This window comes from Pongo abelii, chromosome 20, assembly GCF_028885655.2.
Source record: "Pongo abelii isolate AG06213 chromosome 20, NHGRI_mPonAbe1-v2.0_pri, whole genome shotgun sequence".
NCBI classification, from domain to species: domain Eukaryota; kingdom Metazoa; phylum Chordata; class Mammalia; order Primates; family Hominidae; genus Pongo; species Pongo abelii.
In genome coordinates, this window is record NC_072005.2 from 1752553 (window position 1) to 1771314 (window position 18762).

The following is an 18762-nucleotide window of genomic DNA, read 5'->3' on the forward strand; positions in this document are numbered from 1 at the left end:
CCCAAGTGTAGTGTCTGGGCTTTCCACGAAGCTTGACCTGCCACGGGCGTCGCCTCCATCCCCATCCTGCCCGTCCGGGACAAGTCCGGAGCGGCCGGCGGCCCCCGGTAACAGAAACCGACTGATGAGGCGGAAGGTAAGGAAGACGGAAGCAGAGGGCAGAGCTGGGCTCTGTCTGGGGAGAGGGCAGGAGACGAGTGTTCACGTACCATGGAAAGGGGAAGTCACACACATGCGACTTGGCCCTGGGGGTCCCATTCCCCGACACTACACAAATAACACCCGAAAGCCTCAGCGACGGGGCCCAGGCGGGATGGTCCTGGCTGCTCTGACAGCGGAAGGCCTCCTTGACTCCCTGTGTTCATGCAGCAGGGCAGAAAACATCTCCATGAGGGCCACGACACTGTGAAGGGAAATCAGCAGTAGCTCCCGGAAGAACAGTGGAAACTGCAGGCAGGTGAAGACCCTGGCAGCACCAGCCCTGGCTCCGCTCCGTGCCTTCTCCCCAGACAATACCCCATACCCGGCAGCCGCGAGGAGGCGCTCGTGCACGCCCACGCCACAGCTGCGCTGGCAAGGGAAGTGGAGGCAGAAGTCCCTGGATGCCGCGTGGGGTCTTCGTCTTCACCCGCTCGACTCCTGCAAGGCCTCGAGGGAGGTGAAGGCAGCAGGGGCAGGGGCAGGGGTAGGGAGGAAACTCCTCCACTGACAGCCGAGAAAGCTCACCCTCCTCAGACGAGTCACCATGAAGCTGAAGGGGACAGACAGGTCCCTTCTAGGAGGCACTGAAGACCAGAAAACCATCCCGAATCAGAGACTCAGAAACTAAGCACAGAAATGGACAAACCTCCGAGAATGAATTCAGGAAGGAAACATCAGAACAGAACTTGTTTTGGAAATGAATAAATTGCAAGGTGCCCGAGACCTCCATGAAAATCAGAGGAAAGGCACTGAAGGCAGGAAAACAAGACGAAGCAAGACGGGAAACTGCCGAACACGACACAGAATCCGGAAGATGGGCCAAGAAGGGCCGGTGTTTGAGTCTTCGAAGAGGTGAAACAGAGCTAGCATTTAAGACCCTTGTCCAAGGAAGCTTTGCAGAAAAAAAGACCTGAACCTCCACATTGAACGTGCATCTGGGAAAATTAAACCAGAGCAGTCGGCTGGGTGCGATGGCTCACACCTGTAATCCCAGCACTCTAGGAGGCTGAGGTGGGCGGATCACCTGAGGTTGGGAGTTTGAGACCAGCCTGGCCAACATGGCGAAACCCCCTGTCTACTAAAAATACAAAAATGAGCCGGGCGTGGTAGCTCGCGCCTGTAATTCCAGCTACTCAGGAGGCTGAGGCGGGAGAATGGCTTGAACCCGGGAGGTGGAGGTTGCAGTGAGCCCAGATCGCGCCATTGCACTCCAGCCTGGGCGACAGAGCAAGACTCTGTCTCCAAAAGAAAAAGACCCTGTCTCCTATATATATATTATATAATATATATATATTATAATATATATATAATAGATATTATATAATATATAATAGATATAATAGATATTATATATCTATAATATATATTATATATTATAAATATAAAATATAATACATATAAAATATAATATATATATACTTTTTTTTTTTTTTTTTTTTTTTTTTGGGAGGCAGAGTCTCAGTCTGTTGCCCAGGCTGGATGGAGTGCAGTGGCGCAATCTCGGCTCACTGCAACCTCCACCTCCCGGGTTCACCCCATTCTCCCGCCTCAGCCTCCGGAGTAGCTGGGATTACAGTCACCCGCCACCATGTCTGGCTAATTTTGTTTTTGTGTTTTTAGTAGACATGGGGTTTCACCGTGTTAGCCAGGATGGTCTCCATCTCCTGACCTTGTGATCCGCCCACCTCGGCCTCCCAAAGTGCTGCGATTACAGGCGTGAGCCACCGCGCCCGGCCAAAATAATTTTTTTAAAGGTGAGAGCAAGGGTGGAAGACCAGTACCACCGTAATATGTTGTGACAAAACAGAAATAATGCACCTGTAAGAGTCAGATGGCAAGAGGGAAATGGAATGAGCTCATCGATGGTTTTCCCGGCAGTAGCTTGGGGATAAGCTACTGTCATGTGTTTTATATATTACCCACATGTTAACCTTTTCTGATGCTCTTCATTTCTTTCTGCTGATCAGAAATTACATCTGGGACCGGGCAGGGTGGCTCACGCCTGTAATCCCAGCACTTTGGGAGGCTGAGGTGGGTGGATCACGAGGTCAGGAGTTCGAGACCATCCTGGCTAACATGGTGAAACCCCTCTCTACTAAAAATACAAAAAACTAGCCAGGCGCCTGTAGTCCTAGCTACTGGGGAGGCTGAGGCAGGAGAATGGCGTGAACCCAGGAGGTGGAGCTTGCAAGTGAGCCGAGATCGCGCCACTGCACTCCAGCCTGGGCGACAGAATCCCAAAATTACATCTGGGATAATTTTCTTTCAGCCTGAAGAACTTCAGTATTTCTTACAGTGCAGCTTTTTTTTTTTTTTTTTTGGAGACAGGGTCTGGCCCAGGCTGGCGTGCAGTTGCACAGTCATAGCTCCCTGGAGCCTCCACCTCTTGGGCTCAAGCGATCCTCCCACCTCAGCCTCCCAAGTATCTGGGACCACAGATGTGCACCACCACACTCAGCTAATTTTTTGTTTTTAGGTAGAGATAGGGTTGCCTGTCTAGCTCTGTTGTCCAGGCACTTTAGGAGGACGAGGTGGGAAAGTGACCCTTGGATTAGAGGTGTGAGCTACCACGCCAGGCCCAGTGCAGCTTTGTCGGTAACAAATTACAAATTAGCTTTTGTTCCCTGAAAAAAATATTTATTTCACGTTTCTTAATAAGGATGTTTTTGCTGGGAACGGCATTCCAGGTTGACAAAGTGTTTGGGACAGAGTCTCGCTGTCACCCACGCTGGAGTACAGTGGCGTGATCTCGGCTCACTGCAGCCTCCACCTCCCGGGTTCAAGCAGTTCTCCTGCCTCAGCCTCCCGCACAGCTGGGATTACAAGCGTGTGCCACCACACCTGGATAATTTTTGTATTTTTAGTAGAGTCGGGGTTTCACCGTGTTGGCCAGGCTGGTCTCGAACTCCTGACCTCAAGTGATCCACCCACCTCGGCCTCCAGAAGTGCTTGGGATTACAGGCGTGAGCCACTGTGCTCCGCTGACAAAGTTTTTAAAATGTTTTTGTTGGCCGGGCACGGTGGCTCACGCCTGTAATCCCAGCACTTTGGGAGGCCGAGGCGGGGGTATCACAAGGTCAGGAGATCAAGACCATCCTGGCTAACACGGTGAAACCCCGTCTCTACTAAAAATACAAAAAATTAGCCGGGCATGGTGGCAGGTGCCTGTAGTCCCAGCTCCTCGGGAGGCTGAGGCAGGAGAATGGTGTGAACCCAGGAGGCGGAGCTTGCAGTGAGCCAAGATCGTGCCACTGCACACCAGCCTGGGCGAGAGACTCCATCTCAAAAAAAAAAAAAAAAAAGTGGGTCAATGTCTTTCATTCATTTTGGAAAATTCTTGGCTGTCATATAGCTTGAGTCTCATTCTCTCTCTCCTCTCCTTCTGGGACTCCACTTACACATACGTTCGACCCTTTGGCTGTGTCACGTATCTCGATTTGTTCTGTTTTTCCATTGTTTTTAGTCACTGTGCTTCACCTTCCATGTTTTTGTTTGTTTGTTTGTTTGTTGAGACAGAGTCTTGCTCTGTTGCCCAGGCCTGGAGTGCAGTGGCGAGATCTCGGCTCACTGGCAAGCTCCGCCTCCCGGGTTCACGCCATTCTCCTGCCTCAGCCTCCCAAGTAGCTGGGACCACAGGCACCCGCCACCACACCCGGCTTTTTTTAGTAGAGACGGGGTTTCATCATGTTACCCAGGATGGTCTTGATCTCCTGACCTCGTGATCTGCCTGCCTCAGCCTCCCAAAGTGCTGGGATTACAGGCATGAGCCACTATACCTGGCTTTTTTTTTTTTTTTTTTGAGACAGAGTCTTGCTGTGTCTCCCTGGGCTGGAGTGCAGTGACACAATCGTGGCTCACTGCAACCTCTGCCTCCCAGGTTCAAGTGATTCTCCTGCCTCAGCCTCCCAAGTAGCTGGAATTACAGGCGCACGCCATCACGCCCTGCTAATTTTTGTATTTTTAGTGGAGACAGGGTTTCACCATGTTGGCCAGGCTGGTCTCGAACTCCTGACCTCAGATGATCCACCTGCCTCGGCCTCCCAAAGTTCTGGGATTGCAGGCGTGAGCCACCACGCCCAGCCTGTCATTTTTGAATGGATGCTGGACGTTGTAAATGACAGATGGTGGAAGCTGGTGCTGATGTGTCTTTACGGGGCTGTTTTCTTTTGGCAGGGTCTAGTGTAACAGCAGCCCAGTGAGACCCTACCAGGGTTTTGTTTTAGAGTGATGAGGGCTTCTGTTCTGTCCTCCCCCAGGAGTGTTGCCCTAGTTCCTGGTGGGTGGCCCTTCTGGTGTCTTCATTAAAAGCCCAAGGCGTTTCCTTTTAATATGTATTTTTTTAGAGGTGGGGTCTTGCTGTGTTGCCCAGGCTGGTCTCGAACTCCTGGCCCCAAGCAGTCCTGCCTCAGCCTGCCAAAGTGCTGGGATTGCAGGTGTGAGTCACCACGCCTGGCCCCCAGGGTGTTCAGCAATGCCCCCTACCCCGCCAGCCTCCATCTCCATTGCCTGCTCCCAGCACCGCACACTGTGTAGATCTGCTCAGCCTTCAGCCTCCTGGCAACTGTTTGCTGCTGGCTTTTTTTTTTTTTTTTTAGACGGAGTCTTGCTTTCTTGCCCAGGCTAGAGTGCAATGGCACCATCTCGGCTCACTGCAACCTCCATCTCCCAGGTTCAAGCGATTCTCCTGCGTCAGCCTCCCAAGTAGCTGGGATTACAGGTGCGTGGCACCATACCTGGCTAATTTTTGTGTTTTTAGTAGAGATGGGGTTTCACCATGTGGGCCAGGTTGGTCCTGAACTCGTGACCTCAGGTGATCCGCCTGCCTTGGCCTCCCAAATTGCTGGGATGACAGGTGTGAGCCACCACGCAGCCTTGCTGCCGGATTTCTTGATGTCTTGCCCTGCACGTGTGCTCCTGAGGCAGCAGCCAACAGCTTGACTCCTCTGGCCATTGAGGCCAGAACTGGGCACTCCCTGCTTTCTCTCCATCCCTCACATCCACGGTCCCCCAGCAGCCAGCAGGGCCTCCCCACGGGTAAATCAGCACACACGTCCATTGAATTTGGGTTTGGGGGGAGGTGTTGAGTCAGGGTCTTGCTCTTGCCCAGGCGGGAAGGCAGTGGTGTAATCACCGCTCACTACAGTCTCGACCTCCCGGGCTTAAGTGTGGGCCGTGGGTACTTCAGGAGGGTCTCGCAGCACTGGCGAACCAGACCCGGGGTTCAGGGCCCCTCTCGGCGCACGACGCCCCTCACCCACTACAGCCCAGACGACAGGGCAGAGAGTGAAGGGGAGCGAAGCAGTGTGCGCTCAGGGCAGGTGCGTTTGTTTGTTTATTTAAAAAAAATCATCTAGGGGCGTGGTCTGAGGAGGACACCCCTCCCATGGCTTTGGGGAGGACGCAGGTTCCAGGAGTCACAAGGCAGAAACACGCGGGGCAGGTGGGGGCGTGGCCGGGGTGGGGAGGGGCTATGCCCCCCAGCACCTGGGGGTGGCTCCCGCGGCACCAGGCGGGCTAGGGCAACAGTATGTACAGGCAAGCACTGCTCCTGGACCCGGTCGGGGCCGGCTGGGGCCCCATTCTGCGGCAGGGGAGCTCTGGGGCGCAGGGTCTGAGTCCCATCTTGGGCTGCAGGGACCGCGGGGGCCGTCCAGGGAGGCTGGACAGTGGGGGCCCTTATCTGGGCCCATCAGGTGGATGAGAACAGACACTGCAAACCGCTCACCACCTGGGCCAGGGCAAGGCCTATCCGGCAGGGGCCGTCCCCACACTGAATCCCACACACGCAGAACTCAAGCCGGCACCCAGGCAGTGGGAACGCCCCGCAGGCTGGGCTTGGGTGGCCTCGGGCACGTGACAGGTGGGGCCCGTGTCCCGATAAATGGACAGGAACAAAAGGAACGCAAGGTCTGGTAGCCACGGCTCTGGGAGCGGCGCCACCCAGGCTGGCTCCTAGCAGAGACGTGGGAATCGCAAATGCATTGCAATGTGCAGTGAAGAGACGCGGGGAACGCACACCGCCGTCAGATGACGTGGCAGGTGCCCTGAGCTGCGGGTCCGTGGGCCCTGGCCCAGGCCGGCACAGCCCTGTCCCCAGTCCTGAGGGATTGTCTCCACAGGGCCTGGCCACTGGCCCGGCCACCTCCCCGGCTGCCCTGATCCAGCAGCCGCGCTCGTGAACACAGGGCAACCCCTTCCTGATGCTGACAAAGGTGGCGTGGAGTGGACAGATGGCCCGGGGGGGACACTGGGCCTGGCACCGCGTGGCCGGGGGGGGGGCCCCAGCAGCGGATGATGGCCTGGGGCTGCGGCTGTCCCCACGGAGGGAGGGCGGTGTCGGGTGACCCAGGTGTAGAATATGACCTCGGGGCCCCAGCCTTCCCCACAGAGGGAGGGCGGTGTCGGTGTCAGGCAGCCTAGGTATAGAAAATGACCTCGGGGATCTGGCCGTCCTCCACGGATGTGCCATTGTTGTTCCCAGCCGCGTAGCAAAAGGTGAAGCAGGTCTTGGCGCCCGTGGTGGGTGACTCGTGTGTCACCTTGCGCAGGCCTTTGGTGCCGTAGTGGGAGTCTGGGCCCTGTAGGGGATACGGGTACAGTGAGGTCAAGGACCACCAGGCTGGGATGCCCCAGGTGTGGACAGGGCAAGGCCCCCGACCGGGCCAGGGTGGCTGCCTCCGGAGAGTGCTGTGCCCTGGTGGCTTCAGGATGGGTCAGAGACTCCCACGGAGGGACCTCCGTCCCCGGCGGCGCACCTTGAGCGTGGCGCAGGCCGTGTAGTTGACGTTGGGCAGCACCTCCACCGGCTCTTTGAACATGACGCGGAAGGTGCTGGCTGAGCCGTCGCAGCTGAAGCCCGTGTCATTCTGGCCCAGGACGGTGTTGCTATCGGTGTGGATAATCTGTGGGGAGGTGGGAGGCTCAGGCCTGGGGAGGGCCGACGGGGACCCCTCGAGGCCCAGCCCACCTGCCCACGGTGGGGGCAGCACAGGGACCAGGGCCGGGGGTTCGGCCAGGGTTCCATGGAGGTGGGGAGAGGACATGGGCCTGAGTGGGGCCTGGGGATGAGGCTTGGGGCTGGTACCTGGATGTTCACTTGGTAGTCGGTGGGCCCGTGGATGGATCCATACAGCCCAAATCCCACCACGAAGATGCGCTTGTTGACTGAGAACCTGCCATGGCAGATGACAGGCGGCCGTGTGGATACCCAGGGACAGCCTAAGGTGAGCTGGGGCGAGCCCACCCCCATGCCCGGCCCCCCCCATCATCCCTGAGTCCTCCACCCCCATGCCTGCCCTCCCCCGTCTTCATCATCCCTGAGTCCTCGACCCCCATGCCTGCCCCCCCATCTCCATCATCCCCGAGTCCTCCACCCCCATGCCCGGACCCCCCCACCTGCACCCCAAGCCCCACCTAATGCGGTCACTGGTCCCGCTGTAGCCCCAGCGACTCTCCACCTGCTGGAAGCGGTTGATGCTGCACTCCTTCCCACGCAGGCAGCAGCGGGGCCGGTCAATGAACTCCACTCGTGGCTTGGGGTTGACGGTGAAGTGCAGGAAGAGGCTGACCACCTCGCGGTCCACCAGGATGCCCGACTGTGCGGGGCCTGCGGCACAGGGAGGGTGTTGGGGAGGGCCGGGCTGCACCCCGGGACCCCGAGTGCCTGGGAGGACACGCTCCTTCCCCCTAAGATGTCTGTGTCGGACTTTCAAGGTGCAGGGACCTGGGCAGCCCCTCCCCGGGGGACTAGCCACCAGCCATGGCCCCTACTGCCTGGGCTTTCGGGGAGGTCCTAGGGCACAGGCCAGAGGCTGACAGATACGCTCACTCAGGGGCGATGCCTCAGGGTCTGGCCCCACTGTAGGGACCACCCGTCACTTCACTGGGGGTGGGGGGGCTCCGCTGCCTGTTCTCTCAGGGCCATTAGCTGGGAGGGGTCACTGCAGCTCCCCGCTAGGCCTGTACCCTCCAGGCTGCAGCCCTGGCTTCTAGAAGCAGCCTGGGGGTTCCTCTCCACAGTAGGCCCTAGGCAGCCACCTTCCCAAGCATCACCCCAGGGGTGATGGCTAGCAGACCCCAGGCAGGCTCCAAGAGCCAGGCTCTTAATCCCGGTGCAGAGATGTGACAGGCGGAGGGGCTGTGCAAGGGATGTGAAGGGGCTCTGGGTAGGGAGGGGTGGCCGGGAGGGACAGAATTGGGGGTCCACCATCCACCCCCAGAAGTGCCGGGACACGGTGAGCACCTCCGCTCTAATGAGAGCAGCCCTGCCCGCCTGAAACCTAATCACTCATCAACCAAGGTGGGCTCAATTCTGCATCGCTCAGCTGCAGGCCAGCCCAATGCAGACACAGTTTAGTAACTGGTGAGAAACAGACCGTTAGGGGTTAAGTGAATCAGAAGACTGAGTATCAAAACTCAATAAACAATGTTAACAATTTTTTTTTTTTTTGAGACTGAGTTTTGCTCTTGTCCCCCAGGCTAGAGTGCAGTGGCGTAATCTCGGCTCACAACATCCGTCTCCAGGGTTCAAGCAATTCTCCTGCCTCAGCCTCCCGCATAGCTGGGTTTACAGGCATGCGCCACCATGCCCAGCTAATTTTGTATTTTTAGTAAAGACGGGGTTTCACCCTGTTGGTCAGGCTGGTCTCGAACTCCTGACCTCAAGTGCTCCCCCCATCTTGGCCTCCCAAAGTGCTGGGATTACAGGAGTGAGTGACCCAGCCTGGCCAACAATTATTATTTTATTTTATTTATTTTTTTTTTGAGACGGAGTTTCACTCTTGTTGCCCAGGCTGGAGTGCAGTGGCGCGATCTCGGCTCACCACAACCTCCGCCTCCTGGGTTCAAGCGATTCTCCTGCCTCAGCCTCCCGGGTAGCTGGGATTACAGGCAGGCACCACCACCCCCAGCTGATCAACAATTGTATTTTTAAAAAGTATATATCTAGCCAGGCTCGGTGGCCCATGTCCATAATCCCAGCACTTTGTGAGGCCGAGATGGGAGGATGGCTGGAGCCCAGTTCATGACCAGCCCGGGTAACATAGCAAGACCCTGTCCCTACAAAAAATACAAATATAAGCCTTGTGTGGTGGTGGCACCTGCGATCCCAGCTACTCCGGAGTCTGAAGCAGGAGGATCACTTGAGCCCAGGAGGTCGAGGCTGCAGTAAGCTGTGACTGCACCACTGCACTCAGCCTGGGCGACAGAGTGAGACCCTGTTGCTAAATCTGGCGACCTTCAGCTAAGCAAGAGTAGGGGCCGCGTGGACCTGGGGAAGGCCAGACGGCAAGTGTGTACCAGCCACAGGGCTCTGTCCTAGCCCCTTCTGGAAAGTTCCAGGCCTGTTTTGCTCCAGAGCTGGACGGCGTCAGGAAGTGAGCAGCCACATGAGGGCAGGAGGCATCGTTAGGGCTGCCCCTCACGTCACCCCGCAGCCCAGGCCCTGCAGCAGGGGACCCCAAGGCCCACTCATGGGCGCATGACAGCCACCCCGGCCATGTCAGAGCCTTCCTGGGCTCATCACGGACACTGATACCTGCACCAGCAGGTAGCACAAGAGCCCGAGACGGGGACTCCCTTCCCTCCTGGGGAGATGCCACCAAAACAGCTGGACAGACACGAGAGGCGGGGTCTGGCAATGCGCACGGTGGGGACAGAGCAGGGCCGGGGCTAACAGATGGCCCTGTGGATGCGCCCTCACAAGCCAGGTTTCTTCCCATCTTTTTACGCTCCAGGTATCTGCCAGGCTTTCCGCAGTGAACTCGGGGGCACTATCCTCGGTACCCAGATGCCCACCTGTGTGCCACTCCCCTCCCAAGCCAGCCCCTGGGCCCCTGAGCTCTGTTACCTGCAGCGAACTCCTCGATGGTCATGAGTGGGAAGCGAATGAGGCCCAGGGCCTTGCCCAGAACCTTCCGCCTGTTCTCTGGCGTCACCTGCAGCTGCTGCCGCTGACACTCGGCCTCGGACCAGCGGACAACGGCATTGAACAGCCGCACCTCACGGATGCCCAGTGTGTCGCGCTCCAGGACAGCCACCAGCGTGTCTGCGGGGTGGAGGAAGGGGCTGCGTGAACACGACACCCGTGTGCCCACCCTGCAGGAGGCAGTGAGACTAACGTGAGGACCAGCAGTTAAAGCTGGGCTGGCAACTACGGCCCGTGGCCCAAACCTGGCCCTGTGCTTGTGTTTATAAATAAAGCTTTATCAACACAAGACCATACCCCTTCATTTTCCTAGGCTGTGGTTGCTTTTAAGCCACAAGGACAGACTTGAGTAGCTTTGACAAAAGCTGTTCAACAGCAAAGTCAAAACCATGGACTATCGGAGAACGAGATGGTCACCATCAGCTGGGATGGTGGGGTCTGGCCTGTGGCCTCCTAGCCAAGGCCCCAGACTCCCCTGGGGCTGTGCTGGGGCCCAAGCTCCTGACCCGCTGCAAGTAGTGAGGCCCCAGCTCACCTGTGCAGCTTCCCCAGGGAACCCCCAGGCCCAAAGCTCTCACTGTCAATCCCCGGACCCTCCTGCCGAGGCCCCGCTGGGATTCCCACACCTGGGCTCCTGGGCCCTTACCCAGGTCAATGTCGGTGAAGCCCTCAGCGGTGATGGCGTCTGCCGTGTTTTTGTCGATGTTCTCCAGGCACAGGCTGGCCAGCTGTGGTTCATCGAAGAGTCGCGCCTGGCAAGAGACATCGACGGGGGGCGCGGGGGGCACATCAGCACCCAGCCCTCGGCAGATCCCCAGTGCGGAGCTAGCTCAAATGCAGCCCTGACCACACGGGCCTTCCTGAGCGTGGCCAGGAGCCACCAGGGTCTCAGCCACCAGGTCGGCCCTGTCGTGGGCCCAGAGACCCCCCTGTGACCGCTGACTGTGGCGGGAGAGTTGGGGAGTTCCCTCTTAGGACCTCAGAGGCCAAGGAAGGAAGAAAAAGATGCTCAGGTCCCTGTCGGCAGGGCCTGCTGCTTTAGGCAAAAGAGGCGCTGCAGCTGCATTCAGGGGGGCAGCAGGGCCCAGGGCCCCGAGTGGCAGGCAGAGGTGAGGTGGCCGGGGTTGACCGGTGAAGCTTCCCGACCACAACATGCCCTTGGCCACTTGTGGTGGGAGGGGCCATGTCCCCGGCAGCTCCATCCCAAGACACACAGCAGACATGACTTCTGACAGTCAGGTGACAGAGCTGGAGGTCGCCTGTGCTCTTAGGGAAACAGAGGCTTAGTTAGTGGAAGGTACTGGAAGGGCCTATGCCAGCAGGGACCCGGGCAGGCCTTCCTGCAGGCATCCTCCCGAGGACACCTCTCAAGTGGGTTCGTAGTGGTTTGAGGGGCAGAGAGGCTGAGGCGGCCACAAGATGAAGCCCGGGGAGTGAGCTCCAGCCTCCTCTCAGGTCAGACAGAGGCCTCTCCGGCAAGGCGACCAGATGACCCGGAGAAGAAACCCCTCCCTCTGGGAGTCCGGGATCCCCTGCATCTGACCTGCCAGGATGGAGGGGCAGAAGGTTCTGGGTGTTTTCCAGGATACTGGACCCGCAAAGCCCATTGGAGGACCCAGTGCCGCTGTCCCCTCTGGCCACCCTCCACCCCCGATCAGGAGCTCACAGCTCCCAAGCGGCCGTCCACCCGTCCTGGCCCCACGTCCTCCTCTCAGCCTCCCTGGCCTGCACGACCTCCCCAGCCCCCACCCTTTGGGCTGCACAGAGCCCAACTGGGGTCCCCTGAGATCCCTGGCCCTGCTCTGTCTACCTGACATTTCCTTAGAGAGAGAGGGAAAGTTCTCTCTTGGTTTTTTTTTTCTTTTTTTTTAGCCAGGCGTGGTGGTGGGGGCCTGTAATCCCAGCTACTCTGGAGGCTGAGGCAGGAGAATCGCTTGAACACTGGAGGCGGAGGTTGCAGTGAGCTGAGATCGTGCCATTGCACTCCAGCCTGGGCAACAAGAGAAACCCCGTCTCAAAAAAAAAAAAAAAATTATTTTACTTTTTTTTAGAGACAGGGTCTCACTCTTGTCACTCAGGCTGGAGTGCAGTGGCGCCATCTCCGCTCACTGCAGCCTCAACCTCCTGGGCTCAGGCAATCTTCCTGCTTTGGTCCCCCAAGTAGCTGAGATTACAGACACGCACCACCGTGCTTGGCTAATTTATGAATTTTTTTTTTTTTAGTAGAGATGGAGTTTCACCATGTTGGCCAGGCTGGTCTCAAACTCCTGACCTCTGGTGATCTGCCTGTCTCAGCCTCCCAAAATGCTGGGATTACAGGCATGAACCACAGTGCCCGGCCTGAATCTTTTTATTTTTTGTAGAAACGGGGTCTCTCTATGTTGCCTAGGCTGGTCTAGAACTCCGGGCCTCAAGCAGTCCTCCCTCCTTGGCCTCCCAAAGTGCTGGGGTTACAGGCGTGAGCCACTGCACCCTGCCAATAATTTTTTAAAGTATCACGGAAAAGTCCAAAACACATTTTTTTCTTCAGGTGGAGTCTTGCTCTGTCGCCCAGGCTGGAGTGCAATGGCGCGATCTCGGCTCACTACAACCTCCACCTCCCGGGTTCATGCAATTCTCCTGCCTCAGCCTCCCAAGTAGCTGGAATTACAGGTGCGTGCCACCATGCCCGGCTCATTTTTGTGTTTTTAGTAGAGATGGGATTTCCCCATGTTGGCCAGGCTGGTCTGGAACGCCTGACCTCAGGTGATCTGCCCCCCTCAGCCTCCCAAAGTGCGGGGATTACAGGCGTGAGCAACCACGCCCGGCCCAAAACACATTTTACTACCAGGCAGGAGCCTGCTGCCTCCTGGGCCCGCCCCCGGCCCCGCCTCCAGCCAGGCCTGGCCCCGCCTCCAGCCAGGCCTGGCCCCGCCTCCAGCCAGGCCTGGCCCCGCCCCCGCCTCGTACCGGCCCCGCCCACCTGCGTGAGCAGCATGAAGGCGTTGTCGGCCCGCAGGTTCTTCTTCAGGAACTCCACGCAGTGGGCCTCGAGCGCTGGCACCGCGTACTTCTTGGCGGTGTATAGCGTGGTCATCACCGTCTCCGGGCCGATCTGCACCTCGTCCGAGTAGAGAAACCTGCAGAAGCAACGCAGGTGGCCATGAGGTGGGATCGCCATGCCCGTCCCCAGGGGAGAGCGTCAGGGGACCACTCAGACCGTTAGACACGGCCACCTGCCCTTGAGCTGGCAGGACCCAAACACCCCACATCAGGCTCCCCGAGGAACCTTCCAGAATTAGCCCCTGTTCGTTGCCCTCTGACATAGGGACACGACTTGGCAAGGCGGTCACCCATGAAAACGAGCAAGAGGCTGAACCCATCTACACAGCACACACCCAGAAGCGTCTACACGGCCTGTCTCGTTCTACCCGGGATGCCCAAGTAGAGGGCACTGGGAGCTGGGTGTCTCCTCCTTGGGGGCCTTTTCCATGAGGAACTCTTGGTTCCCTACCTTGGGCACCACCGAAAACCTCAACCACTTCTGGGTGGATCACAGAACCCAAAATTAGGATCATGGATAATCATGGACGCTATTACCGTCTGCCAGCGAGTGGCCCACACCACACTGAATACAGATCAGAAGTTGGACCGATCAAAAATAGAAGCACAGGCCGGGCCTGGTGGTTCACGCCTGTAATCCCAGCACTTTGGGAGGCTGAGGCAGGCAGATCGCCTGAGGTCAAGAAGTGCCAGACCAGCCTGGCCAACATGGTGAAACCCCGTCTCTACTAAAAATACAAAAATTAGCTGGGCGTGGTGGCAGGCGCCTGTAGTCCCAGCTACTCGGGAGGCTGAGGCAAGAGAATCGCTTGAACCTGGGAGGCAGAGGTTGCAGTGAGCCGAGATCATGCCACTGCACTCCAGTCTGGAGACAGACCGAGAATCCCTCTCAAATTAAAAAAAAGAAGCACATGGCCGGGTGCAGTGGCTCACGCCTGTAATCCCAGCACTTTGAGAGGCCGAGGCGGGCAGATCACTTGAGGCCAGGAGTTAGAGACTAGCCTGGCCAACATGGCAAAACCCCCTCTCTACTAAAAGTACAAAAATTAGCCAGGTGTGGTGGCAGACACCTGTAATCCCAGCTACTTGGGAGGCTAAGGCACAAGAATCACTTGAACCCAGGAGGCGGAGGTTGCAGTGAGCCAAGATCGTACCACTGCACTGAAGCCTGGGAGACAGAGCGAGACTCCATCTCAAAAATAAAAAATAAAAAATAAAAAAATGTCTCCAGCCTGGAGCAGTGGCTCACACCTGTAATCCCAGCACTTTGGGAGGCAGAGGCAAGAGGACCGCCTGAGACCAGGAGTTGGAGACCAGTGTGGGCATAGTGAGATCCTGTCTCTAAACACATTTTTTTTCGGCTGGGCACTGTGGCTCAGGCCTGTACTCCCAGCACTTTGGGAGGCTGAGGCAGGCGGATCATGAGATCAGGAGATCGAGACCATCCTGGACAACATGATGAAACCCGGTCTCTACTAAAAATACAAAAATTAGCCGGGCGTGGTGGCGCGTGCCTGTAGTCCCAGCTACTCGGGAGGCTGATGCAGGAGAATCACTTGAACCCGGGAGGCAGAGGTTGCAGTGAGCCAGGATCGTGCCACTGCACTCCAGCCATGATGGCAGAGCGCTACTCCATCTCAAAAAATAAAAAAAATAAAAAAATAATTTTTTTCTCTCCCAGCCCGTGGGTGGCATTTTCACTCTGCCAGTATTGTCCTTTGAGGTATACATTTTAAACATTTTCCCTAAGTCCAATGTCTTTGTTTATTCTTTTCTTGCCTGTGCCTTTGGTGTCATATCCAAGTAATCATGGTCAAATCCAATGTCATGAAGATTTGATTCTGGTTTTTCTTTGTTGTTGTTGAGACAGAGTCTTGCTCTGTCGCCCAAGCTGGAGTGCAGTGGCACGATCTTGGTTTACTAAAACCTCCACCTCCCAGGTTCAAGTGATTCTCCTGCCTCAGCTTCCTGAGTAGCTGGGGTTACAGGTGCCTGCTACCATGCCCAGCTAATTTTTGTATGTTTGTAGAGATGGGGTTTTGCCATGTTGCCCAGGCTGGTCTTGAACTCCTGACCTCAGGTGATCCACCCACCTCAGCCTCCCAAAGTGCTGGGATTACAGGTGTGAGCCACCGCGCCTAGCCATACTTTGGATTCTTTTTTTTTTTTTTTTGAGAGAGATTCTTGCTCTGTTGCCCAGGCTGGAGTGCAGTGGCGCAATCTCGGCTCACTGCAAGCTCCGCCACCTGGGTTTACACCATTCTCCTGCCTCAGCCTCCCGAGTAGCTGGGACTACAGGCGCCTGCCACCATGCCCGGCTAATTTTTTTGTATTTTTAGTAGAGATGGGGTTTCACCGTGTTAGCCAGGATGGTCTCGATCTCCTGACCTCGTGATCCACCCACCTCGGCCTCCCAAAGTGCTGGGATTACAGGCTGAGTCACCGCGCCTGGCCACTTTGGATTCTTCTAAGGATTTTACAGGTCTAGGTCTTACATTTTGGACTTTGATCTATTTTTTTTTTTTTTTCGAGACAGAGTCTCGCTCTGTCGCCCAGGCTGGAGTACAGTGGCATGATCTTGGTTCCCTGCAACCTCCACCTCCCGGGTTCACGCCATTCTCCTGCCTCAGCCTCCCGAGTAGCTGGGACTACGGGTGTCTGCCACCATGCCCGGCTAATTTTTTTATTTTTTATTTATTTTTTGTATTTTTAGTAGAGACGAGGTTTCACCATGTTAGCCAGGATGGTCTCAATCTCCTCATCAATTGATCCGCCCGTCTCAGCCTCCCAAAGTACTGGGATTACAGGCGTGAGCCACCATGCCCGGCCTGGACTTTGATCTATTTGAGTTAATTTTTATATACAGTAAGGTAAGGGTCTAACTTCATTCTTCTGCATGTGGATTTCTAGTTGTGCCTGTGCTATTTGTGAAACTCTCTTTTCTGTTGAATGGCCTTGGCACCCTTGCAAAAATTATTTAACCCTATGTGCAAAGGTATTTATTTCTGAGCTCTCTATTCCATTCCATTGGTCCCCACGTTCTGTCCTTACGCCAGTATCACACTGTTTTGATGATTGTAGCTTTGTAGTGAGTTTTGAAATCAGAAAGTATGAGCCCTCCAACTTTGTTCTTTTTCAAGATCGTTGTGGCTATTCAGGGTCCCTTGGGATTCCATATGAATTCTAGGATAGTTTTTCTATTTTTGCAAAAAACCAGTAATTCTGATAGGATTATACTGACTGCAGATTGCAGTGGGTTGTGTGGACATCTTAACAATATTCTCTTCAATCCATGGACATGGGATGTGTTTCCATTTATTTGTGTCTTTTTAAATTTCTTTCACTGATGTTTCCTTTTTTTTTTTTTTTTTGTCGTTGTTAATTTTTGTTTGTGTACTCCAGCTTGGGCAACAAGAGCAAAACTCTGTCAAAAAAAGAAAAGAAAAGAAAAAGAAAAGCAGGGAACTGGCTGGGCACGGTGGCTCATGCCTGTAATCCCAGCATTTTGGGAGGCTGAGGCGGGCGGATCACCTGAGGCCAGGAGTTTGAGACCAGCCTGGCCAACATAGAGAAACGCTGTCTCTACTGAAAAACACAAAAATGAGCTGGGTGTGGTGGTGAACGCCTGTAATCCCAGGTACTCAGGAGGCTGAGGCAGGAGAATCACTTGAACCAGGAAGGCAGAGGTCTCAGTGAGCTGAGATATAATCACTGCACTCCATCCTGGGCAACAGAGCAAGACTACGTCTAAAAAATATAAAATAAAAAGGGTGCCTCTGGGCTGGGCACGGTGGCTCAGGCTTCTAATCCCAGCATTTTGGGAGGCTGAGGTGGGTGGATCATGATGTCAGATCGAGACCATCCTGACTAACACAGTGAAACCCCGTCTCTACTAAAAATACAAAAAAAATAGCCGGGCATGGTGGCACGAGCCTGTAGTCCCAGCTACTTAAGAGGTTGAGGCAGGAAAATCACTTGAACCTGGGAGACTGAGGTTGCAGTGAGCCAAGATCACAGCACTGCACTCCAGCCTGGGCAACAGAGTGAGACTCCATCTCAAAAAGAAAAATAAAAGGTGGCTCTGGAACCCCTCACTGCACAGGAACGTTCTAGAAATCTCCACCAAGCCAGGGCCTCTGAGCTGGTGTCAGACAAGGTCTACATTCTCTGAGGTCCCCCTCCCCGGGCCCAGCTCCCCAGCAGCAAGCATCCGGAAGCATTACTTGAGCAGTGCGAGGAAGGCAGCGGGTTCCACGTCGGGCAGCTCGATCTCCGTGGATGTTGTGGCCATTCCCCCGTTGAACATGGCATCAAAGACGGCGCTGCCCACGGCCAGCACGAACCTGGCACGGGAGAGAGGAGGCCCTGGTTAACCCCGTGGCTGCCACCCCACGGCAGGGAGAGCCTGCCTGGTATCCTGGGTGACCACCCCACCAGGGCTCCCTGCCAGCCCCCAGCAGGCGTGTACCAGGCCCCCCGATGGCAGAGGCTTCTGGAAGGGGCCTGGGACAGCAGGAGAGTGATGCAGACGGACCCACGGCAAGGACAGGCATGGCTAGGACCATGCCCTGGGCCACACAGGGCCTCACGCTCTGCCAGCCCTCACCATCCTCTTTCCTTCCAGGCGTCAGGCACACACTCATTCACTCATTCCCATATGCATGCATGCATTCATTCACACATGCGTTCATTCACTCGCTCATTCATTCACATATTCATTCATTAACTCATTTCCATGTACATTCACTCACTCATACACATGCACTCACTCGCTCATTTATGACACATGCATTCATTCATTCACCCATTCACACACACACACATTCGTTCATTCCCACATGCACTCATCCACTTAGTCTCATTCACTCATTCATTCACACACTCATCTACTCTCTATCACTTTCCTGCTCACGCATTCCCTCATCGGCACACGCTTTCCGAGGGAGTCAGCTACAGGCACAGGGCCTGGCCCCACTGAGGGAGGCAGACAAGGACCAAATGGCCAAACAGCCCCCACTGAGTGAGGGAAGAGAGAGGAGCATGGTCCTGTTGGGAACACAAGGCCCAGGGAAGCCCTGCGGGGTCATCTGAGCTGCCACACCCATGGGGAAGGGCATGGAGGCCCAGGGAACAGCAGGAGCGTGGGAGGAGCGTTAGGAAGCACCAGGGGTGGCCCCAGCTGGGAAAGCGGTGGCTGTGAGGACGCTGTGGGTTCTGCCCCGTGTGGAGCACAGGCTGCCTATGGGGCCCACTCAGCGGCTCAGATCTTCCGTATCGCAACAGGGAGGAGGGTGCGGTGGGCACAGAAAGGCTGCTGGTGCCTCCTTAGCCTCCACAACAGCCGGCTATGAACCCGTGTTTGGCCAGGTCTGCATGGGGCGGGGAGGACTCCACGGCTCCCAGGCTCAAGACGCCACTCTATGCTGTCCATGTACCGTCCCCAGGGCCTGCTCCCACGATGGCCTCCCAGGGGGCTGAGAGCGCACACAGCATAGATCATGGACACTCGGCATGGGGGTCCCGGACACTCAGCAGGGGCACAGACACTCGAGGGGCGGGTTCACAGACGCTCGCGAAGTGGGATCATAGACGCT

The 18762-nt window shown here is 56.1% G+C and overlaps 1 protein-coding gene across 1 annotated transcript in view; it reads right to left on the reverse strand.

Annotated features, from left to right (window-relative positions):
- Positions 1-5503: 5503 nt before the first annotated feature.
- Positions 5504-18762, reverse strand: part of BTBD2 (BTB domain containing 2) — a 30492-nt gene continuing 17233 nt past the window's right edge. Inside the window, exons 2-9 of the mRNA XM_024236559.3 lie at positions 17392-17511; positions 13089-13245; positions 10773-10878; positions 10049-10246; positions 7615-7807; positions 7286-7373; positions 6957-7103; positions 5504-6779 (exon numbers count right to left, since the gene is read on the reverse strand). Of these exons, the coding sequence (XP_024092327.3) occupies positions 6618-6779; positions 6957-7103; positions 7286-7373; positions 7615-7807; positions 10049-10246; positions 10773-10878; positions 13089-13245; positions 17392-17511 (1171 nt within the window). The 3' untranslated portion in view covers positions 5504-6617. The remainder of the gene's footprint in view (positions 6780-6956; positions 7104-7285; positions 7374-7614; positions 7808-10048; positions 10247-10772; positions 10879-13088; positions 13246-17391; positions 17512-18762) is intronic.